General features: G+C 42.3%; 1 protein-coding gene across 2 annotated transcripts in view; it reads left to right on the top strand.

The window, feature by feature from the left end:
* Positions 1-25,121, top strand: part of SPATA6L (spermatogenesis associated 6 like) — a 107,046-nt gene that overhangs the window by 31,026 nt on the left and 50,899 nt on the right. For both annotated transcript variants that reach the window (XM_069745489.1, XM_069745488.1), the window contains exons 2-5: positions 2,423-2,549; positions 2,629-2,766; positions 5,089-5,137; positions 10,576-10,617. In XM_069745489.1, coding sequence (XP_069601590.1) covers positions 2,511-2,549; positions 2,629-2,766; positions 5,089-5,137; positions 10,576-10,617 — 268 coding nt within the window. In that variant the 5' untranslated portion in view covers positions 2,423-2,510. The remainder of the gene's footprint in view (positions 1-2,422; positions 2,550-2,628; positions 2,767-5,088; positions 5,138-10,575; positions 10,618-25,121) is intronic.

Genomic DNA, 25,121 nt, shown 5'->3' with positions numbered 1-25,121 from the left:
ATTTTTCCCTGTTACCCTTGATAAAATAAAACAAATTGGAGCTGAAGTAAATTTTTTGTAAAAAAAAGTTAAATGTTTTTTTTTTTTTAAACATTTCAAAAATTCCTGTGAAACACCTGAAGGGTTAATAAACTTCTTGAATGTGGTTTTGAGCACTTTGAGGGGTGCAGTTTTTAGAATTGTGTCAAATTAGTTTTTTTTCTATCAGATAGACCGCTGAAAATGACTTCAAATGTTATGTGGTCCCTAAAAAAATAGTGTTGTCAAAATGAGAAGTTCCTTAGGGGGTCTACTTTCCAAAATGGTGTCACTTGTGGGGGGTTTCAATGTTTAGGCACATCAGGGGCTCTCGAAACGCAACATGGCGTCCCATCTCAATTCCAGTCAATTTTGCATTGAAAAGTCAAATGGCGCTCCTTCCCTTCCGAGCTCTCCCGTGCGCCCAAACAGTGGTTTACCCCCACATATCGGGTATCAGCGTACTCAGGACAAATTGCACAACAATCTTTGGGGTCCAATTTCATCTCTTACCCATGGGAAAATAAAAAATTGGGGGCAAAAGATCATTTTTGTGAAAAAAAAAAAAAAATATGATTTTTTTATTTTTACGGCTCTGCAGTTTTTAGTATGGTGTCACACTTTTTTCTATCATATAGACCCCTCAAAATGATTTGAAATGTGATGTGGTCCCTACAAAAAAATAGTGTTGTAAAAATGAGAAATTGCTGGTCAACTTTTAACCTTTATAACTCTCTAAGAAAAAAAAATTTTGGTTCCAAAATTGTGCTAATGTAAAGTAGACATGTGGGAAATGTTACTTATTAAGTATTTTGTGTGACATATCTCTGTGATTTAAGGGCATAAAAATTCAAAGTTGGAAAATTGCGAAATTTTTGCCAAATTTCCATTTTTTTCATAAATAAACGCAGGTAATATCAAATAAATTTTACCACTATCATGATCGTGACATAGTGACATCAGGATCCATTGAAGCATTCCAGAGTTATAACCTCATAAAGGGACAGTGGTCAGAATTGTAAAAATTGGCCCGGTCATTAACGTGCAAACCACCCTTGGGGGTTAAGGGGTTAAAAAGAGAAAGCACAGTAGTTTGACAATAAATGGCTTCACCCAACCACTATCCATAATTAGAGAAAGAGTTTTGGTGTTATCATTCATATTCTCTGAAAAAAGTCAAATAAAGCAAACATTCTGCCAGGGTTTGTAAACTTTTGAGCACAACTGTATATACTGTAGATGTAAAAGTAGTTATTTAAGATATACTGTATAGAGGGTGGTTATAAATGGTATAGTCTCTAACTGGGTCGCTGTGACCAGTGGGGTACCGCAGGGGTCAGTATTGGGACCTGTTCTCTTCAACATATTCATTAATGATCTGGTAGAAGGTTTACACAGTAAAATATCGATATTTGCAGATGATACAAAACTATGTAAAGCAGTTAATACAAGAGAAGATAGTATTCTGCTACAGATGGATCTGGATAAGTTGGAAACTTGGGCTGAAAGGTGGCAGATGAGGTTTAACAATGATAAATGTAAGGTTATACACATGGGAAGAAGGAATCAATGTCACCATTACACACTGAATGGGAAACCACTGGGTAAATCTGACAGGGAGAAGGACTTGGGGATCCTAGTTAATGATAAACTTACCTGGAGCAGCCAGTGCCAGGCAGCAGCTGCCAAGGCAAACAGGATCATGGGGTGCATTAAAAGAGGTCTGGATACACATGATGAGAGCATTATACTGCCTCTGTACAAATCCCTAGTTAGACCGCACATGGAGTACTGTGTCCAGTTTTGGGCATCGGTGCTCAGGAAGGATATAATGGAACTAGAGAGAGTACAAAGGAGGGCAACAAAATTAATAAAGGGGATGGGAGAACTACAATACCCAGATAGATTAGCGAAATTAGGATTATTTAGTCTAGAAAAAAGACGACTGAGGGGCGATCTAATAACCATGTATAAGTATATAAGGGGACAATACAAATATCTCGCTGAGGATCTGTTTATACCAAGGAAGGTGACGGGCACAAGGGGGCATTCTTTGCGTCTGGAGGAGAGAAGGTTTTTCCACCAACATAGAAGAGGATTCTTTACTGTTAGGGCAGTGAGAATCTGGAATTGCTTGCCTGAGGAGGTGGTGATGGCGAACTCAGTCGAGGGGTTCAAGAGAGGCCTGGATGTCTTCCTGGAGCAGAACAATATTGTATCATACAATTAGGTTCTGTAGAAGGACGTAGATCTGGGGATTTATTATGATGGAATATAGGCTGAACTGGATGGACAAATGTCTTTTTTTCGGCCTTACTAACTATGTTACTATGTTACTATGTTACTGTATATTATGTATTATATTATAATAAATGTGTTTGTTGTGTTTGGTTTTTTTTTCCAGATCCCTGGAGTTTAATGTCTCATTGATGTCAGCGACCTGTCATCCCATCTAATAGTGTAGAGCGTTGTTGCTCCTCTTTTCTAGGAACATGCCGTTGAAGGTTGTGGTGGAGCTGCAGGTCCATGCAGTAAGTGATTGTACAATTATGCACTGTAAGATCATGTTATAAGTATGACAAATGTACATCTCATCGATTTCCTTTGTAGGTCACATGCCCCGGAGTCTTCTTGCCCGATAAAGACAACGTATTTCTCAATGTTGGTATATTGGGCCAATTTAAGGAGACGAGATGCCTTCCTGCCGTGTTCCCACTTCTGTTTCATGAAAAAATGAGGTTTGAGAAGGTGAGAAGGATGTCATTTTTATTTTTCATGGTATCAGCTATCACCAACTAGTTTAGTTCCTAGTTTCCAACCTTTTTAGCATAAGGAAACTGGAAAAATGTTTCTCTTATGAAACCCCCTACTAAATGTTTTCTTTTTTCGAAAAAGAGAAAAAAGGCAAAAAATAAGTAAATCAGGCGTGGAATTCGTTCAGGCGCCATATCGCAAACTGAATAAAAACCCCAGGTGTCAGACCCCCAAATGGAAATAGACCACATACATCAGACATCTCAAGACCCCTAAATGAATCTGTACTCTAACTCAGACACCAATCCCATCAGTGAAACCCTAAAGTGAGGGTCTTGACCCTAGATCAGTCGGGATCCTGCATACAGGATATATGTAACAGAACAGACAATATATTGATGCTTTTTGGCATCAGGACCCTGTAGGTGCCTCCACACATAGGCACCTGATTCTGACCTTGCGTACTGGGCCACAAAGAGCCTGTTGTGGTAGGAGGGACTGTGTACTAGGGTCATAATTATAGTGCTTGCATGTGCACCCGGATCCAGGAGCCTAAAAGGTCCCTTTGGCCCATATGAGAAGAAAAATAAAAATGTGATAGTTGTTGGGTATACTGCAGATTTTGGCTTAGAGCCCATGTTACTGCGCTGCGGTGTACAGCATTGTAGAATCAATAGGAAATGATCCAAATGAAATTGTGCTATCAATACATATAAACCAGTTCGAGACACCAGGTCACTCCATGTGGGGAGGAATGTAAGGTGATCAGGAAAAGCACAAAAAAACAATAGTGTGGAAAAATTAATTGACAATCATTATTGTTACAATTATTACATTCAAAAGTTTAAATAAAAAGATGCCTCAAATACAAGGGACGCATCCAGCTAGGGACCCTGTTATACGTCTATAGCTAAGACAATGATGATGAATTTAAAAAAAATAAATAAAAGTTAATCTGATAATGTATAGAATGCATATATTCATGAACAGACCAATTCATAAATTATAAAGTGCATGTGCAGAGAAGGGTATATTCAACGAATATAGGCAGACAAAGTGATACATGAAGTTCAGGGGCTCAATGCAAAATCTCCCTTGTGAATTATAGTGCTCTGATTAGAATAAACAGGTGGGAGAGCCAAGCCTCGTGCTAGTACCTAGCATTGGATGAGCTAAGTAGTAGAGATTGGATTAATACCATCAACACTGACTATGGATACAAATAGGCATGGGCAAAAAGCCCTAAGAGGATAACTTACTAGATAAGATGCAGATCCGTGCCGCGTCCCTCAACTCCGACGCGTGTTTCATCCACACTTCTTCGGGGGACGCCTGGTTTAAGTGTACAGCATTGTGTAGGCTGATATAACAGGAGATAAATGAGTCAAAGAGCATGCCAATATTTAACAAACGTGAAAAAACTTTATTAAATATGAAGTAAGATAAAAACAGAACTGTTATAGTGCGTGTTTAAGGAACGGTGCATTATACCTACACAATGGGTTCACATAGTGTAATACGCTGGGTCAAATATCCCAAATAACTGCGGTACAGTATATTTGCATATACTGTACCGCAGTTATTTGCATATACTGTACCGCAGTTATTTGGGATATTTGACCCAGCGTATTACACTATGTGAACCCATTGTGTAGGCATAGTGCACCGTTCCTTACTTACATTGGAATTTTGTCCTACACCTCTTATTATCATGCCGTTATTTTATATATTGATTGCTCTGTTGAACTGTAAACACGCACTATAACAGTTCTGTTTTTATCTTACTTCATATTTAATAAAGTTTTTTAACGTTTGTTAAATATTGGCATGCTCTTTGACTCATTTTTCTCCTGTTATATTAGATATGCTTTGAGTCGTTTTTGCCCTTTGTTAATATGCTACTTAGCATACACATGCTACTATATGCATGGTAATACTATTGGATTAATATGACTTCGGGACTATTTTTTACAGCATTGTGTAGGCTAGTAGATCTGTAATGTGTTCTTTAAAAGTAAAAAGTGCCAGTACTGATAATCTTTGAGTCCCAAATTTTCAAACATCCCTTAGATACCGCGTAAAATATACCTAGTGTAGCTACCCTCAAAAGCCACAACAAAACTGGACATTTTCTCACAGAAACAAGGAAGTGGGTAAAATCTGAGATGAAGATCCCCAGCAGATAGGACTGCTATCAAGAATTTTTACCTTCTTTTTTTAATAGTTTGTTAAAACGTCATTTATCTTCCTCGTTCTTTACCTTCTGGTGCCATTTCATCAGTACAAATAACTTGGTTACTTCCTTCTCCTTTTCAGATTTTTCAGAAGGCAGTAGACCCAGCAACGGTGGTGGAATTACTAGAAAGTGAGTGGGAACGTGTGAAAGAGCTGGGATTAGGAAGGTTCCTCAATTATTTCCAACCCCTTTCCTGTTATTTCTCTCCTTCGTTCATCTTCATTCACTTTCTGTGTCTTAGTAAACGGAATCTAATTGCTCCAGTAGTTGCCACAATGTGTTCTAAGAACGATTTTCTGTACGTAAGTCCGGGCTTTCGAACGTCTTTTAAGCTCTTGTAAAAGAAGTGACCTGTCCATTCTTCTTGCGTTTTCTGCATGGAAGTCAGTGGGAAAGTTCAAAAAATTGCCAGAAGCATTAGAGCATTTTGTAAAAGTTTTTGCTTAAACGGAAACTTACACCTGATCCATGGGCGGTATATAACAGGCCTTGGCTGTATGATCTCAGCATTATACAGGTGCTTCTCACAAATTTAGAATATCATCAAAAAGTGAAACTCATATAGTCATTGCAAACCTAGTGATCTATTTTAAATGTTTATTTCTGTTAATGTTGATGATTATGGCTTACAGCCATTGAAAACCCAAAATTCATTATCTCAGTAAATTAGAATACTTTATAACACCAGCTGGAAAAATGATTTTTAAATTCAAAATGTTGGCCTACTGAAATGTACAGTGCCTTGCGAAAGTATTCGGCTCCCTGGAGCTTTTCAACCTGTTCCTACATATAATGCTTCAAACATAAAGATATCAAATGTAAATTGTTGGTGAAGAATCAACAGGTGGGACAGAATTGTGAAGTTGAACAAAATTTATTGGTTATTTTAAATTTTTGTGGAAATTCAAAAACTGAAAAGTGCGGCGTGCAATATTATTCGGCCCCTTTAACCTAATACTTAGTTGTGCCACCTTTTGCTGCGATTACAGCTGCAAGTTGCTTGGGGTATGTCTCTATCAGTTTTGTACATCGAGAGACTTAAATGATTGCCCATTCTTCCTTGGCAAACAGCTGGAACTCAGTGAGGTTTATGTTTATCTTTATGTTTGAAGCATATGTGGGAAAAGGTTGAAAGGTTCCAGGGAGCCGAATACTTTCGCAAGGCACTGTATGTTCAGTAAATGCACTCAATACTTGGTCGGGGCTCCTTTTGCATCAATTGCTGCATCATTGCAGTGTGGCATGGAGGCGATCAGCCTGTGGCACTGCTGAGGTGTTATGGAAGCTCAAGTTGCTTTAATAGCAGCCTTCAGCTCATCTGCATTGTTGGGTCTGATGTCTCTCATCTTCCTCTTGACAATACCCCATAGATTCTCTATGGGGTTAAGGTCAGGCGGGTTTGCTGGCCAATCAAGCACAGTGATACTGTTGTTTTTAAAGCAGGTATTGGTACATTTGGCAGTGTGGACAGGTGTCAAGTCCTGCTGGAGAATGAAATTTACATGTCCATCACTGTGTCAAGCCACTCATGACCAATAGACAACGCCAGAAGCGCCTTACCTGGGCCAAACAGAAAAAGACCTGGACTGTTGCTCAGTGGTCCAAGGTGTTGTTTTCAGATTAAAGTAAATTTTGCATTTCATTTGGAAATCAAGGTCCCAGGGTCTGGAGGAAGAGTGGAGAGGCACAATCCAAGCTGCTTTAGGTCTAGTCTGAAGTTTCCACAATCAGTTAGGGGAGTCATGTCATCCGCTGGTGTAGGTCCATTGTGTTTTATCAAGACCAAAGTCAACATAGCCGTTTACCAGGAAATTTTAGAGCACTTCATGCTTCCCTCTGCCGACAAGCTTTTTAGAGATGGATATTTCATTCTCCAGGAGGACTTGGCACCTGTCCACTCTGCCAAAAGTACCAATACCTGGTTTAAAAACAAGAGTATCACTGTGCTTGATTGGCCAGCAAACCCGCCTGACCTTAACCCCATAGAGAATCTATGGGGTATTGTCAAGAGGAAGATGAGAGACACCAGACCCAACAATACAGACGAGCAGAAGGCTGCTATCAAAGCAACCTGGGCTTCCATAATTCCATAACAACTCAGCAGTGCCACAGGCTGATCACCTCCATGCCACGCCACATTGACGCAGTAATTGATACAAAAGGAGCCCCGACCAAGTATTGAGTGCATTTACAGAACATACTGTACATTTCATTAGGCCAACATTTTGGATTTTAAAATAATTTTTGAAGCTGATGTTGTAAAGTATTCTAATTTACTGAGATAATGACTTTTGGGTTTTCATTGGCTGTAAGCCATAATCATCAACATTAACAGAAATAAACACTTGAAATAGATCACTCTGTTTGTAATGACTCTTTATAATATATGAGTTTCACTTTTTGTATTGAAGAACTGAAATAAATTAACTTTTTGATGATATTCTAATTTTGTGAGAAGCACCTGTAACTCTGAATTTGGTGTGGCGTTTCAGATAAAAAACATAGTTTGAGAGCGGACCGGGACTAAGCTGCACGATAGACCAGTCAGACAGGTGGATCCCTGGCGGCTTCTCTTCAACCTCTGGAGTGAAAAAACTCTCCCTATTCTGATACATTGACTGGCGGCATTGTGAATGGTATGTGTCGCAGAGACAGAGGTTGTACTCTGCGCTGTAAGCCCGAAATCTTGTTGTTCTTTGACTTGTTATTCCACAATTGCTTGTTTAGTTATAAGGGGGGCTTGCAGGGTTAGTTGGAGAGCTGGGCGGGACTGACTAACCACACACACCTCCCACCTATGGGGTTGGTTACAGCTACATAATGTGACCAGGGTTTGGGTCACATGTTCAGTGTATGGACCGGAATGGTCAGTGTGTAAGGTCCTGGATGGCCTGTATGTTGGAATGTGCTAGAGTGGACTGGATTCCTGGAAGCACATGGTAGGGCCATGGACTGAAGGCCTATGTGTTGGAAGGTCCAAGAAGTGGACTTCCTGGAAAGCACATGGAGAGGATGTATGTGCAGAGTCTGTGACGGCGCTGCATTGGGGGGCTACAGTTCTTCTGCGGGTCTGGACTGTCATCAGTGCCCTGTTCACAAGGACTGTGATCCCAGTAAGGCAGCTTTCCCCAGGAGAGAGGACTAAGAGGAGTCAGCGTGTGGCGCAGGAGCTCCTGTAAGGTAACTCCATACAAAGCGAAGTACCTGCCAGTGGAACAGACTGTTGGTGCTTGTGGTGTTCCGTGGACATTAACGACCTATTCGTGATTTGGTTTATGCTGACTAAATAAACCAATTACCGTATATATAATCGAGTATAAGCCGACCCGAGTATAAGCCGACCCCCTTAATTTTGCAACAAAAAACTGGGAAAACTTATTGACTCGAGTATAAGTCTAGGGTGGAAAATGCAGCAGCTACCGGTAAATGCCAAAAATAAAAATAGATACCAATAAAAGAAAAATTAATTGAGACATCAGTAGGTTAAGTGTTTTTGAATATCCATATTGACTCAGGAGCCCCATATAATGCTCCATACAGTTCATGATGGCCCCATAAGATGCTCCATATACAAATATGCCCCATATAATGCTCCATGCAGTTCTTTATGGCCCCATAAATGCCCCATATAATGCTCCATGCAGTTCTTTATGGCCCCATACATGCCCCATATAATGCTCCATGCAGTTCATTATGGCCCCATAGATGCCCCATATAATGCTCCATGCAGTTCATTATGGCCCCATAGATGCTCCATATAATGCTCCATGCAGTTCTTTATGGTCCCATAGATGCCCCATATAATGCTCCATACCGTTCATTATTGCCCCATAGATGCTCCATATAAAACTGTGCCACATATAATGCTCCATACCGTTCATTATTGCCCCATAGGTGCTCCATATAAAACTGTGCCACTGATAATGTTCCATACCTTTCATTATTGCCCCATAGATGCTCCATATAAAACTGTGCCACATATAATGCTCCATACCGTTCATTATTGCCCCATAGATGGTCCATATAAAGCTGTGCCACATATAATGCTGCTGCTGCAATAATAAAAAAAAAATGACATACTCACCTCTCGTCACTACCCGCTGCTCCTCAGCGTCCCGTCCAATTCCTCCGCAGTGACTGTTCAGGCAGTGGGCGGCGTGCACACTAATATGTCATCGCGCCCTCTGACCTGAACAGTCACAGCAAGAGGACGGGAAGATGGAGCGGCGCCCGGCGGGTGGAACGCGGACAGGTAAATATGAAATACTCACCTGCTCCGGCAAAGTCCCTGGCTCCTTCTCCCGGACAGATGGTCTCCAGGCACTGCAGCTTTTTCCTCTGTCAGCGGTCACTGGTACCGCTCATTACAGGAATGAATATGCGGCTCCACCCCCATGGGAGTGGAGTCCATTTTCATTACTTTAATGAGCGGTACCACGTGACCGCTGAGCAGAGGAAGAGCTGCGGCACCCGAAGACCATGGGACAGGCAGGGACAGTGCCAGGAGCAGGTGAGTATGCGACAGTCCTCTCTCCCCCTCACCCGCCGACCCTGCCGCTGACCATGACTCGAGTATAAGCCGAGAGGGGCACTTTCAGCCCAAAAATTTGGGCTGAAAATCTCGGTTTATACTCGAGTATATACAGTAGACTGTTTTTTGTGAGAAACCGTGCCTGAGTGCTTTAATCCCGTTGCCAAGCGAGTGTCCTCCAACACACTCAGGGAGCGCTATCTTACACTATATACACACACAGAGACAGGCCTGTCACGCCAGGGCAGCGGCCATGCAGAAACCATCAGGGACAAGCCCTCGGGGGCCCACCTGTCCAACTAGTCTCTGCTGAAGCTTGGTCTCAGGCAGCTTTTAAAACATTTCTCTCTGAAACACCTCAGCATTTCAGGGTTAAAAAACATGGCTGAGATCATGCAGTCGGTGTTTGTACTTGCTGCCCATGGATTGGTCAGATTGGGCACCAAGTATCAGCTGTCAGGTTCCCTTTGAAAGCAAAGTTAGTGGTTCCATCATTGTTCAGTGGAGGACAGAAAAACGACGGAAAACTGACAGTGATAAAGATGTCACAAAGATTATAGAAGGCAAACAGTACAACATTTTTAATCAAACCCGACTCATGTTAATAAATTTAGCCCAGAATACAGGTATTTAAAGGGAACCTGTCGCCTGAATTTGTCCTCCGTAGTACACGCCTGCGCAAGGCAATCTTGCCTTGTGCAGGCGTGTAATACGGAGGACAGAGAATGAACTTCAATCCAATATTTAGGCCAGCATGCAGCCAGCGGGTAAGGAAAGGGTGAATCAAACACCCGAAAACTCCGCCCATATGACCCAAAATCAGTCCCGCCAAATTCAGGTGACAGGTTCCCTTTAAGTAAAAAAAAATGTTGCTACTGATGGACAACCTTATTTAAAGCTTATGTTTTATAAGCAACTTAGGTATATGTTGTTTTTTATATTTATGATACTTAATAATTGTCTTTTCTATATATTTTACCTTCCCCGCAGTATTTTACCACTAACACTTACGCATGTTTTCTTTTGTCTTTTCTAGAGCGCACTGCGGGTTTTGAATTGGTGCAACTTAATTCATTAGGTAAGATTTTAGCCTAGAAATTCTCTAGATGTATTATGTAAAGATTCACACATGGCAATTGAAATTAAAGAAGCACTCCTCCTCCCATCAAAAAAGTTTTTATCCTCTTAATATATCGCAATCATCATATTATATTGCACTATGTATTTACAATTGCTCATTTTACCTTTCTGCCCAGTAAATTCTTCTCTTTTCTGTGCTCTGTTTAGATACAGAAAGTCTCTTGTCCCTGCAAAAATCATTCCCTTCTTCAACTCCTGACCCAGCTGCTGTGCTTCTCCCACTGGCTTTGAGTTTTGCAGTGACTAATGACTCATACAGGGAAAATTGATCTTTTTCTACATTTAGCTTAGAAGGATTAATCTAGCCATAATCATGTGATATCATACAGCTAATGGAAAAGAGAAGAATTAAGTGGGTAGAAAGGCAAAATGAGCAATTGTAAGTACACAGTGCTATATAATATCATGTTTATCCTCTTAATATATTCCAAACACTTTGATGGAAGTGCTTCTTTAAAGGGTTTGTGCCACGACTGCAAGTTATGATGGGATACCTGCTGATTACTGGATGTCCCATCACTTGGACCACCACTGACTGGGAAAGGGTCACATTGTTGAATACAGCAATAGTAGAGTATAGTAGAGCACTGCCGCAATGGCGGACACAGACCGAAAAGAACAATAGTGGGCCCTTTACAGTTCAATAGCTCATCAAAGTGCACAATTCTATCTGCTTTGGAGGTAGAGGTGGACCACCTTAGCTCCCAGGCCCCTTTGTGTTTATTCATTGTCTAGAGGCGTATCTCTATGCAGCTGTGCGCAGAGATGTGCTATTACCGAGATCCCGTCTTATTTACCTACTGTTATAATAATCACTTTTGTGTCAACTTAAGAGCTTCTTTTAAAGGGATTGTCCTACTGAGGATGGTACCTTTACTGCCAAAATGGAAGCTGCATATGTAGGAACAAATGGATCACACTGAATCCTCCACAAGTTGGTGACTCTATGGCATTAATAGTCTAATATTTCTTACCAAAACAGAATGTTCATTGTACATTTTGTGGCTTCTTTTATAGCTGATCATGATGCATCCTACTATATCTGTACATAATATGTGGGTCTTTCTGCTCTTTTCCATTTGAATTTGCTTTTCGTGATCAATCACAATAGATTACGTGTAGGTATCTTTACAACATATCTTCTGACTAATGGAAGTGTGCTTCATCAAAGGGATTATGTGGATTAAAGGAAGCCATTTTGTATAAAATACGAGTTCATCTATTGCTTGAGGCTTATGCAGACCTACTTCAAAGCAATGTTGAAAGGACCACTTCTTTAATTTATTTCATATGTACGCACGCCAGAGACACAGATTAAGAACATAATGCTTCTTCATGTGCATCTGGGAATCATTCACACATTTACACATTCATGAGCTTGCCAGGGGTCCATAATGCATGATTTCCTGATCCCAAACCATATGTATTCTGTTATAGCGGTGTTAATTATTTGTATGAATTCATATTTTCAGTCCACTATTCTTTTTCATGTTAGTTTGCTCAATATTAGACCGGGACTACATGGCAGCAGTTACGGTCTTCTGTCACTTGTCTTGTGGTCTACCGTGGGAACGTTCCATGCGATTTGAAACCAAAAATCCAGGAGATACTGATAATGGGTAGGAACCACAACGTACGTTGTGACAAGTAACTGGGCATTCTGCAAAACAACCACACGTACAACTAGATTCAATATTGCAATGTGGCCAAAGTTGCCTCTCTTAGCCTTACAGTGGGTTTACACCACCTGACTTTCGGCATTAAAGACCATTCATTGGTAAATATGTACTTAACTAGATGGAGGCCCGATGCTATCGCATCGGGAGGGTGGTAATGTCACGATAGGGGCAGGGTTTGCAGCATTGAGAATCTCTTCTTTGACCTGTCTATCCCATGTTCTATCCCCCCCGTCTCTCTCCTTCCTGTGCTGTGTTCTCCCCTCAAAGACAATACTGACACTACAGCAGGAGATCGCAGAGGATACATTTTGTGAGGTAAAATATTTTTAAAAAACAGTCAGTGAAATATTTTACCTCACAAAATGAATCCACTGTGATCCCCTGCTGTAATGTCAGTATTGTCTTTTGCTTCCTCCCCTGCCCAGGAGATGTGGTGTGCTCTGTACATGGTCAGACACAGACAATTTTTAAAATGAACTTTCATTCGTGGGAAAACCCCTTTAATGTGACCGGCTTCCTCTGCCTGTAGACACATCGCTCATCTGCCGCCGGGATCAGCCGAATGAATCACTGCAGCTGCGCGCAATTCGCGCAGGCGCAGTAAATCAGACAGCCGCCATCTTTGTACAGACAGATAGCGACGGTCACATTAAGGCAGCCGTCACACTAGCAGCATTTGGTAAGTATTTTACATCAGTATTTGTAAGCCAAAACCAGGAGAGGAACAATTAGAGGAGAAGTATAATAGAAACATATGCACCACTTCTGTATTTATCACCCACTCCTGGTTTTGGCTACCAAATACTGATGTAAAATACTGACCAAATACTGCTAGTGTGACGGCAGCCTAAAACTGCGCATGCACTCCTCCTGTACAAAGATGACAGCAGTCAGTGAATCATTCATCTGATCCCGACGGCAGCGTGTTCGCGACGGTGTTCCACTGGTGGTACCACGCAAGAGGCTGTGTGAGTATGTGTGTGAGTGTGTGTGAGAATGTGAGTGTGAATGTGAGTGTGAGACTGAGTGTATGAATGAGTGTGTGTGTGTGTGTGAGTGTGAATGTGAGAGTGGGAGTGTAAGAGTGTGAGTGTGAATGTGTGTGTGAGAATGAGTATGTGAGGGTGAATGAGTGTGTGAGTGTGTGTGAGAGTGTGTGTGTGGTGCATACGGCGTATAGAGTGTGTGTGTGTGTTGCAACGGTGTTCCGCTGGTGGTAGCGTGCAATAGGTTGGTACTAGCAGCAGTTTCCATATTGAGACACCCATCACTTGGGTGTCTCAATATGGCGGTCGGTGAACTTCCTCCACTTGGAATTCTGGGATACGGTAACAGCTGGACAGAACAGGAAATGAAAACAGTACAAGGCAATTGTATAAATAGATAATGCCCACTGGGCAATCTGTAATAGATCGGAAGTGCGACTTTTGTTGACCCAGGATGAAGCGATTCCGAGATCGATGATGGTTTGAGCAGCACATAAGAAAATATAACCCAACGCACTATGAGGCTGCCGTCACACTAGCAGTATTTGGTCAGTATTTTACCTCAGTATTTGTAAGTCTAAACCAGGAGTGGAACAATTAGAGGAAAAGTATAATAGAAACATATGCACCACTTCTGCATTTATCACCCACTCCTGGTTTTGGCTGAGAAATACTGATGTAAAATACTGATCAAATACTGATAGTGTGACAGCAGCCTGAAGGCTCATTCTCAGTAATTCTGCACTGTTAATTGACCCTTAGGCTATGTGCACATGATGCGGATTTAGTGCGGATCCGCAGTGGATTTTTCCGCGCAGAAACGCTGCAGATCCGCACTGTGATTTACAGTACAATGTAAATCAATGTGAAAAAAAACTGTGCACATGGTGCGGAAAAATCCGCGCGGAAATGCTGCGGATTTAAAAGAAGTGCATGTCACTTCTTTTGTGCGGATCTGCAGCGTTTCTGCACCCTTCCATTATAGAAATCCGCAGTGGGAAAAACCGCAGAAAATCCGCATCAATTCCGCATAAAAACTGCACAAAATCCGCATAAAATCCGCGGCAAATCTGCACCTGCGGATTCTGCCAGGAGATGCGGATTTTGTGCAGAAAATTCTGCACCCCATTCCGCAACGCGTGCACATAGCCTTAATACTGATGAAAATCTCTAGATTCACTAGAGAATAAAAACTTCAAAAGAGTTGTATTTTTTTGCTACAGAAATGTAGCAAATGGTTTCCGTGTTTACCATCAGTGTATGGTCCGTGTGTCCCTTTTTTACCATCAGTGTATGGTCCTTGTGTCCGTTTTTACCATCAGTGTATGGTCCATGTTTCCGTGCTTATCATCAGTGTATGGTCCGTGTGTCCGTTTTTACCATCAGTGTACGGTTCATGTGTCCGTTTTTACGATTAGTGTATGGTCCGCGTGTACATTTTTACCATCAGTGTATGGTCCTTGTGTACGTTTTTACCATCAGTGTACGGTCCGTGTGTCCGTTTTTACCATCAGTGTATGATACGTGTGTCCACTTTAACCATCAGTGTATGGTCCGCGCGTGTGTTTTTACCATCAGTGTATGGTCCATGTGTCCGTTTTTACCATAAGTGTATGGTTCGAGTGTCCATTTTTACCATCAGTGTACGGTCCGTGTGTCCATTTTTACCATCAGTGTACGGTCCGTGTGTCCGTTTTTACCATCAGTGTACGGTCCGTGTATGTCTGTTTTTACCATCAGTGTACGGTTCGTGTGTCCGTTTTTACCATCAGTGTACGATCCGTATGTCCGTTTTTACCATCAGTGTACGATCCATGTGTCCGTTTTTACCATCAGTGTATGGTCCGTGTGAGTCTGTTTTTACCATCAGTGTATGGTCCGTGTCCGTTTTTACCATCAGTGTACGGTCCGTGTGTCGGTTTTTACCATCAGTGTACGGTCCGTGTATGTCTGTTTTTACCATCAGTGTACGGTCCGTGTATGTCTGTTTTTACCATCAGTGTACAGTCCGTGTGTCCGTTTTTACCATCAGTGTACGGTCCGTGTGTCGGTTTTTACCATCAGTGTACGGTCCGTGTATGTCTGTTTTTACCATCAGTGTACGGTCCGTGTATGTCCGTTTTTACCATCAGTGTATGGTCCGTATGTCCGTTTTTACCATCAGTGTACGGTCCGTATGTCTGTTTTTACCATCAGTGTACGGTCCGTGTGTCCGTTTTTACCATCAGTGTATGATACGTGTGTCCACTTTAACCATCAGTGTATGGTCCGCGCGTGTGTTTTTACCATCAGTGTATGGTCCATGTGTCCGTTTTTACCATCAGTGTATGGTCCGTGTGAGTCTGTTTTTACCATCAGTGTATGGTCCGTGTCCGTTTTTACCATCAGTGTACGGTCCGTGTGTCGGTTTTTACCATCAGTGTACGGTCCGTGTATGTCTGTTTTTACCATCAGTGTACGGTCCGTGTATGTCCGTTTTTACCATCAGTGTATGGTCCGTATGTCCGTTTTTACCATCAGTGTACGGTCCGTATGTCTGTTTTTACCATCAGTGTACGGTCCGTATGTCTGTTTTTACCATCAGTGTACGGTCCGTGTATGTCCGTTTTTACCATCAGTGTACGGTCCGTGTATGTCCGTTTTTACCATCAGTGTACGGTCCGTATGTCTGTTTTTACCATCAGTGTACGGTCCGTGTATGTCCGTTTTTACCATCAGTGTACGGTCCGTATATCCGTTTTTACCATCAGTGTACGGTCCGTGTATGTCTGTTTTTACCATCAGTGTATGGTCCGTGTGTTCGTTTTTTCCATCAGTGTACGGTCCGTGTCCGTTTTTTCCATCAGTGTATGGTTCGTGTGTCCGTTTTTACCATCAGTGTATGGTCCGTGTGTCCGTTTTTACCAGCCGTGTACGGTCCGTATGTCCGTTTTTACCAGCAGTGTATGGTCCGTGTGTCCGTTTTTACCATCATTAGTGTTTTTCACAGATGGATAAAGAAATAATTACAAAGCTTCTCATTTTCTTTGCAATGTTAAACACGTACAGCACACGGATGGCACATGAGTGACACACTGACGCCATGCATGTGCTGTACGTGTTTTTCATGGACCCTATAGACTTGTATTGGCCCTTTTCATCCGTGTCTCTGTGTGCTTATCACGGTCCATGAATAAAAGGCGCGAATAGCTCCATAGATTATAATGGGTATGTGCTGTGTCCATGGAACACAGCCCCTTGTGAAGGAGGCCTAAAGAGACTTGTAGCTCACACATAAAGCATGCAGTGAGCCAGAAAGAAGTGACGTCATTGACAAGAGGAGCAACGTCTGCAGCTTAATACCGGGTCCTTTAACACGCTGATAGTACACTACGTACACATATACCGGGATCTACGGGGAATAATAAAAGTCACAGGAGGACTTCTTTTATGTACACCATACAACTCTCTAATGGGCTAAGAACCGACCATGTCTCATCCAGACACCAGGTGGCGCTATAGTCTTATTCATTTCAATGCAAGTTTGCGGTAACAGAATTCTATCCAGTGCTTTCCTTGTCTAGTTGAGAAGCTAGTAACATATTAAAATCATTTCTGTTAACATGTACATGGTTCCTGAATATTTTGGAATTGTAAGAATGCTAGAAACGTCAGAAGTTATATTTTTAACACCCTCAGTGATTTGGTTTAGTAGTTACAAGCTGTAACAAATGGTAAGGAAAAAGCAAGCTGTAGGCCAAGCTCACATGGCTCCTATAAAGGGGCTAGTCTGTGGAACATATGTAGAGATTACAGTTAAAACATCATCCATATAGTTAAAAAAAAGGTCTGTACAAATTTTTGGACATAATTCTAATTTTTCCTGAGATTTTCATCGTTTCTCAAAATAACAGCCACTTCTGGCCTCAACCTTAAAATGTGCTTTTAAGTAAAGTGGTTCTCCAGTACAATGACATTGATGTTCTATATTGATGACATATTCTCAGATCATCAGGATCGGCCATCAATATCAGATTGGTCTGGTAACGAAACCTGGCAGCCCCACCGATTAGCTGCTACCCAGATGTTAATAGTGGACCTACCAGTACCAAATGTGCCACAGATCCATCTGGGGATGACAGCCACAAATTGTATATAGATGACCTATCCTAAGGATAGCTCATTAATGTCACAAGAGTGAAAGACCCCTTTAAATACTCCAACAGGTTTCTGTAGCAGCTAAGAAAGGGACATATTGGGCAACTGAATATTTAATGGCCAGCACAATTTGTTGGAATATTGTTAGCGACTTCTGGGATAACAACCCTTGAGATGATGCTCAACTTTGAGCAAAAAAACAATCCAATAAGTGTTTTAGGTAGAAGAAGTAGGACACCTGTAAATATAATGACAGTATTAATGATGGCCATTAATAACAGACATATAAACATTATACTATCTCAATACTATAAACTATACACACAGTAAATGTGAATAGAACCACAACATATCGGTAGATACCTGTGCTGGGTATGTGGTCACAGAATATGTACAGCAATTACATTACATTCTATTACTTATATAATGTGCAAACATAAGGGCGAGAGGGACCATGGATGACTGACGCCTATAAAATGATGTGCTTTCTGTGACCAGGGATACCCCTGTGATGTGTAGAGGTGTGCCAATTAATACTAAGGCTACGTTCACATTTGCGTTGTTGCGTGTTGCGTCGGCGACGCAACGGCGACGCAACGCACAACGCATGCAAAAACGCATTGTTTTGTGACGCATGCGTCCATTTTTGGCTAATTTTGGACGCAAAAAAATGCAACTTGCTGCGTCCTCTGCGCCCTGACGCTTGCGCCAAAAAAGACGCATGCGTCACAAAACGCAAGACAACACATGTCCATGTGCCCCCATGTTAAATATAGGGGTGCATGACGCATGCGTCGCCGCGGTTGCGCCCGACGCACCACAAATGTGAACGTAGCCTAACAGATCTCCAAAAGTGTTTCTACCAGCATGGAGAGTAACTTTAGTGAGTATAGGGGTTGCATTCACATAATCAAGCCATGGAGCCCAATAGGACCCAAAAGATCCCTTTGGCCCATGTTAGAAGACCAATACTATAAAAGACCTGTGATAGTAGGGACTCAGAGATTCTGCATCGGGGCCTATAATCTTCAAGTTATGCCACTTTTACCAGCTTAAAAGGGTGTTCTGATGTCATGAAATTGGTGTAATTAGCATGAAAGAGGTAACTTTGCAGTTGACTTGCCTTTTTTTATTTGCTGTGGATCTCTTGATGCATCTTTTATCTTACATAGTGTACAGATTGTTGGCATGGAGATCGACTACCACCTTGCTGGGTTTGTACATTAACTACATTGCAGGTTAAGGAGTAAACTCCTGAGAAAGTGGTTGGCTTTTTCCAGTTCATTGATTTTTTTCACTGACAGAAGGTTACTGTGTTACAATAGAATAAACTCAGCAGTAGAATGAAGCTACTGAACCAGAACTGTCACTCAAGGGAAAGTGCCCGCCCCTAATGCTACGAGGAAGTGAAGAGACTGCAGAGCTGTGTGTTGCTCATGGCACAACTTCAGAATGATCCTTTAAGCTTAATCATTTCTATTATTTGGAAAAACCGAAAGTCTCACTTGTACTTTTGCCTCACATTGCAAATATCATCTCTACATACAGAATCTGTATTACATAGCATTCTACGGCTTAAAGGACAATGTGAGAACCCACTGTTCTCAAAGAAAATATAATAGGTTGTGCAGAAAAAAGATAGCTAATGGTTCATTTCCCATGTGAAAGTTTCATTCTGTAAATGTAAATTTCATTCTTTTCTTAATTGCCTTTTATATTCATTTTCTCTTTGGGAAAAGGAAATACCTGCTCTTGTGTTTGAGACAGTAAAATTATAATACCCTTAATGAGGCCTTGTGCAGTATAAGAATAGGGCAATACACAGACTGTTTGCAACCAAAGTTTTGATCAGAGCGTGCTCATAGTGTGATCCGATTCTCTCAGATGAGAGTAAAATGTCTTCCATCTTCTCCATTCTGTCAGTCCATGGAAATCGGACTGCACTCTGATGTCATCCATGTGTAGTCCAATGGTTTCCATGGACTCATTGACTTGCATGGCCGAGTGCAACCCAAATATCAGATCAAACTAGGACATGCAATGATTTTTCTTCCCCAGGACTAGATCAGTCCAATGAAAAAGTTGAACATCTGCACAGCCCCATAGACTAAAATTGGTCCGAATGCAATCCTATATTTCACTTGTCCCGAAAGTACGGTTGTCTGCTTCTGCCCTTACAATGGTTTGTAAAACTCTATACTTACCTCCTGAAGCAGCGCCAATCTTCGAATCTCAGTGCTGCGTCTTCCTCTGGTCACTTCACTTAAAGAAAATATCAAATGATCTCTGCAACCTGCACAGTTTTCATATTTTGTTTCTCCTGCTCGGACGAGACTTTGAAGGCTGCTATCAATCAGTGGCTGCTTGTTGGCTGCAACAATCATGGCATAACGCAGTGGACGCAGTGCTGAAATCGGAGGAACAGCTCCATTCCAGGACGTAATTATTGCATTTTCCTTTATTTTATTCTGCACCCTGTGTCTGTTAATAAGGATTTTACATGACAATTGCAGTCCAGGGAAATGCAGTAAGTTGCATGCAAGTCAGAGAGGCCGATTTACTAATAGTGTAGTAAGAAGTTTAGAATTATACCTCATGCGCCAAACGTTAGATGTTTTTGTCCAACTGTATTCCACCTGTGGGTTGGATTACTTGAGACCAATTTTCTGCACTAAATCTTTGGCAAAATTTGGCACATCTTAATGCATGCCCCCTTACTTCTAAGCCAAGCCCCCTTATTGTGCGAGGCATGAAAAATATGTAAGCAGTAGTTGCCAAGAACCTGCACAAGAAATGCATCTGTTATGCGTCTGGGGTCGAACCCCTGATTCTGTGCTTTGTGGTTGGCTTCTATGTCTACCAAGCTACAGCAGATACACCTTTTCTCCAGGTGTTTAGTTTCTGATATCCCTGCTTCAGTCTTTTTAGGGTAACAGATGTTTAGATTTACTCATTTGTCTGCCCTATCACCATTCAGGTGCGTTTTTATATATCTTCCCATTGATGGTATTTCCTGCTGGTGATAGTCTAATATAGATGTCCAGCCATACTGCTGTAGTTTAAGCCAGTCAATGAAAGACCAGCTAGGGTTTATCTCTCTACTGTTTACCCTTTTTACCCTGCACCTATCTTCTGTTTCTTTTTAGGAAGTAGGCAGCATATTGTCTAACAGTACAGTACGTACTTACCATATTCCTTTATTTTGTATTTTGTGGTTTATTCTACTCACTCTGGGATCTCTTTCTATTTCAGCACAATTTCCCTTTTGTAGGTCATTTGCATTCTGTTCTGCCCTTTCTGGTTCTTTATGAGAAACGTGAAGCCTTTGATGGCCTTTCAGGCCGCATAGGTCCGAGTTGCCATAGTTTAGTCCAGGGGTCTCAAGCTCGGCTGAGTATATGGGCCGCACATAGAAAAAAAAATTCATTTGGTGGGGGGCCTCATTTTTTGTAGGACAAAGTGGCATTTTTAGTGATACCATTTTTTTTCTATACACCTTTTGATTATTTTTTTTAACATTTTTGCCTTGTTTATTTTGTGTTTTTTGTATGACATTCATTGTTGTGTTATGGTAGATTTATAGCTTGGGTTTATATATAAAACAGCATTTTTAGTAGTAAAAACTTTTTGTGCTTTATTTGGAATTTTGTTTTTACATTTTTACAATTTAGTGTCCCCCAGTTGGTCACATACAGCAATATTGTCTTACAATTAGCACCATATAGTAATTCTGGCAAAGTTCCCCCATCCTGGTCTCCATCTTGTAGTAATGTCCCATCCTGGTCCCCATATTATAGTAATGTCTCCCATCTTGTAGTAAAGCTTCATCTTGATGCAATGTTTCCTTCCTGGTCCCTTTCTTGTGGTAATGTCTCTATCCTGGTCATCATCTTGTAGTAATGTCTTTATCTTGTTGTAATCGCCCTATACTGTTCCTCATTATTATTATTTTATTATTATACATTTTTATAGCGCCATTTATTCCATGGCGCTTTACATGCGAAAGGGGCAAATATAGACAAGTACAATAAACATCAGCAAAAACAAGGCACATGCAAGTACAAAAAGAGAGAGGATCCTGCCCGTGAGGGCTCACAGTCTACAGTGGATGGGTGAGGATACACTAGGAGAGGATAGAGTTGGTCGTGCGGCGGTTCAGTATATTGAGGATCACTGCAGGTTGTAGGCTTGTTGGAAGAGGTAGGTCTTCAGGTTTTTTTTAAAGGTTTCCGTGGTAGGCGAGAGTCTGATGTGTTGGGGTAGAGCATTCCAGAGTATGGGGGAGGCACGGGAGAAGTCTTGTATGCGGCTGTGGGAAGAAGAGATAAGAAGAGAGTAGAGAAGGAGATCTTTAGAGGATCGAAGATTGCGTGTAGGTAAGTCCTGGGAGACCATGTCACAGATGTATGGAGGAGACAGGTTGTGGATGGCTTTGTATGTCATAGTTAGGGTTTTGAACTAGAGCCTCTGGACAATAGGAAGCCAGTGAAGGGCTTGGCAGAGAGGAGAGACTGGGGAATAACGGGGAGACAGGTGGATTAGTCAGGCAGCAGAGTGTTGGATGGATTGGAGTGGTGCCAGAGTGCTAGAGGGGAGGCCAGAGAGTAGGAGGTTGCAGTAGTCGAGGCGGGAGATGAGGAGGGCGTGCACTAGTGTTTTTGTGGTTTCGTGGTCAAGGAATGTATGGATCCGGGAGATATTTTTGAGTTTGAGTTGGCTGGAGGAGGCAAGGGCTTGAATATGTGACTTGAAAGAGAGGGCAGAGTCTAGGATCACCCCAAGGCACCGAGCTTGCGGGACTGGGGAGAGTGAGCAGCCATTGACATTGATAGATAGATAGGTCTGGTGGAGGGGTAGAGTGAGATGGGGGAAAGATGGTAAATTCTGTTTTGTCCATGTTCAGTTTTAGAAAGTGAGCTGAAAAGAAAGCTGAAATAGCAGACAGACATTGTGGGATTTTGGTCAGTAAGGAGGTGAGGTCAGGTCCAGATAGGTAGATCTGTGTGTCATCGGCGTAGAGATGATACTGCAAACCGTGGGATTCTATGAGCTGTCCCAGGCTGAAGGTGTAGATGGAGAAGAGTAAAGGTTCTAGAACTGAGCCTTGGGGAACACCGACAGACAGGGGGTGAGGTGAGGAGGTGGTGTGGGAGAGGGAGACACTAAATGTTCGGTCTGTTAGATATGACGAGATCCATAGGGCCAAGTCTGTGATGCCAAGAGATGAGAGAATCTGTAGCAGGAGGAAATGGTCCACAGTGTCAAAGGCAGAAGACAGGTCCAGGAGAATAAGGACAGAGTAGTTTCTCTTGCTCATGGCGGTTAGTAGGTCATTGGTGACTTTAGTTAGGGTAGTTTCAGTTGAGTGATGCGGTCGGAAGCCAGATTGTAACCGGTCAAAGAGGGAGCAGAAGGAGAGGTGGGAGGACAGTTCAAGATGGACATTGCTGTGAATTCCACTCTTGGGCTCCCTCCGGTGGTTGTAAGTGGCACTTTTGTGTGTTCTGCTCTTGGGCTCCCTCTTGTGGTTTCTAGTGGTATGGCTGCTTCTTGGAGTTAGCTGTCTCAGCTGCCTCCACTTATCGTTCGCTATTTAAGTCTGGCTCTATCTTCAGCCTGTGCCACTTGCCAATGTTTCCTGGCTGGATTCACATCTCTGCTTGGATTCTCCTGGTTTCCTGACCAGTTCTGCAAAGATAAGTTCTGGCTTTGCTCTTTTCAGTCCACATGTTGTGGACTTATTTTTCTGTGCATTCTATATTTGTCCAGCTTGTTAGTATGGAATTTTTCTGTTAGCTGGAAGCTCTGGGAAGCAGATTTACCCTCCACACCTTTAGTCAGGTGTGGAGATTTTGTAAACTCTGTGTGGATTGTTTTGTAGTTTTTATACTGACCGCACAGTATCCTTTCCTGTCCTATCTATCAAGCTAGACTGGCCTCCTATGCTAAAGTCTGATTTCATTTCTGCGTATGTTATTTTCCCCTCCTCTCACCGTCAATATTTGTGGGGGGCTATCTTTCCTTTGGGGATTTTCTCTGAGGCAAGATAGGTTTCCTGTCTCCATCTTTAGGGGAAGTTAGATCTTAGGCTGTGCCGAGGGGTCTAGGGAGCGTCAGGTACCCCCCACGGCTATTTTTAGTTGCGCTGCTAGGTTCAGGGTTTGCGGTCAGTACAGATACCACCTCCTTCAGAGCTTGTCTCATGTTGTTCCTAAACCACCAGATCATAACAGGACATGCTGTTCCAGTAGTTTTGAGACATAAAGGAGAAGAGATATCGGGTGATAGCTAGACACAGAGGATGGGTCAAGGGAGGGCTTTTTGAGGATGGGTGTGATCGAGACATGTTTGAAGGATGAGGGGCAGACACCATTTGGAAATGAGAGGTTGAACAAGGGAAAAGATAGTGGCAGATCGTGTTAGATCAACTTAGCCTGTCAGTCGTCTTCTATGCCGTTGCAATTACGGAGCAGGCGATGATGCCAACTACGGCTGGTGCGGTGCTGTTCCAATGGGGTCCTGCAAACAACGGTCTGGCGGCAGTGGTCAGTGTCCGATACCTTCCACTGTGCCCCTAGTCCATGAACAGAGCAAACAAGGCCGCAGCACAATCAGGGTCTCCGGTGGGCGGGAAAGTATATGCTGGTAAGGTGAGTTACAAAATCTATCCAGTACTTGGTTCTCTCTTTGCGGCACGCATGCTATACTCATGGTCATGAAGTACACTGCACCTCGATCTCTGCCAGCTACTTAGCGTGCTGCACTTTTCTCTTTATGCTGCGCGCTGCCTGTTCCCGCCAAGACAAGCACCATCAACCACTGGCTCGCTGCCCTAGGATTAGGGTTAGGGTTGGGATTAGGGTTAGGGGTGTGTTGGGGTTAGGGCTGTGGTTAGGGGTGTGTTGGGGTTAGGGTTATGATTAGGGTTATAGCTACAGTTGGGATTAGGGTTAGGGGTGTGTTTGGGTTAGTGTTGGAGTTAGAATTGAGGGGTTTCCACTGTTTAGGCACATCAGGGGTCTCCAAACGCAACATGGCGCCACCATTGATTCCAGCCAATCTTGCGTTCAAAAAGTCAAATGGTGCTACCTCCCTTCCGAGCCCTGACGCGCACCCAAACAGTGGTTTACCCCCACATATGGGGTACCAGCGTACTCAGGACAAACTGGGCAACAACTATTGGGGTCCAATTTCTCCTGTTACCCTTGCAAAAATAAAAAAAATTGCTTGCTAAAGCATAATTTTTGAGGAAAGAAAAATGATTTTTTATTTTCACGGCTCTGCGTTATAAACTTCTGTGAAGCACTTGGGGGTTCAAAGTGCTCACCACACATCTAGATAAGTTCCTTAAGGGGTCTAGTTTCCAAAATGGTGTCACTTGTGGAGCACAGATACAGCAGAGAAATATTGCACAGCCAAGTAGCATATAACACAGCCAACGTAGTATATAACATATAACACAGCCCACGTAGTATATAGCACAGCCACGTAGTATATAGCACAGCCATGTAGTATATAACAAATATTGGGGTTCATTCTCCTGTTACCCTTGTGAAAATAAAAAATTGCTTACTAAAACATAATTTTTGAGGAAAGAAAAATGATTTTTTATTCTCACGGCTCTGCGTTGTAAACTTCTG

The sequence above is a fragment of the Ranitomeya imitator genome, chromosome 1 (assembly GCF_032444005.1).
Source record: "Ranitomeya imitator isolate aRanImi1 chromosome 1, aRanImi1.pri, whole genome shotgun sequence".
Lineage (NCBI taxonomy): Eukaryota > Metazoa > Chordata > Amphibia > Anura > Dendrobatidae > Ranitomeya > Ranitomeya imitator.
This window is presented reverse-complemented; position numbering and strand designations above follow the sequence as displayed.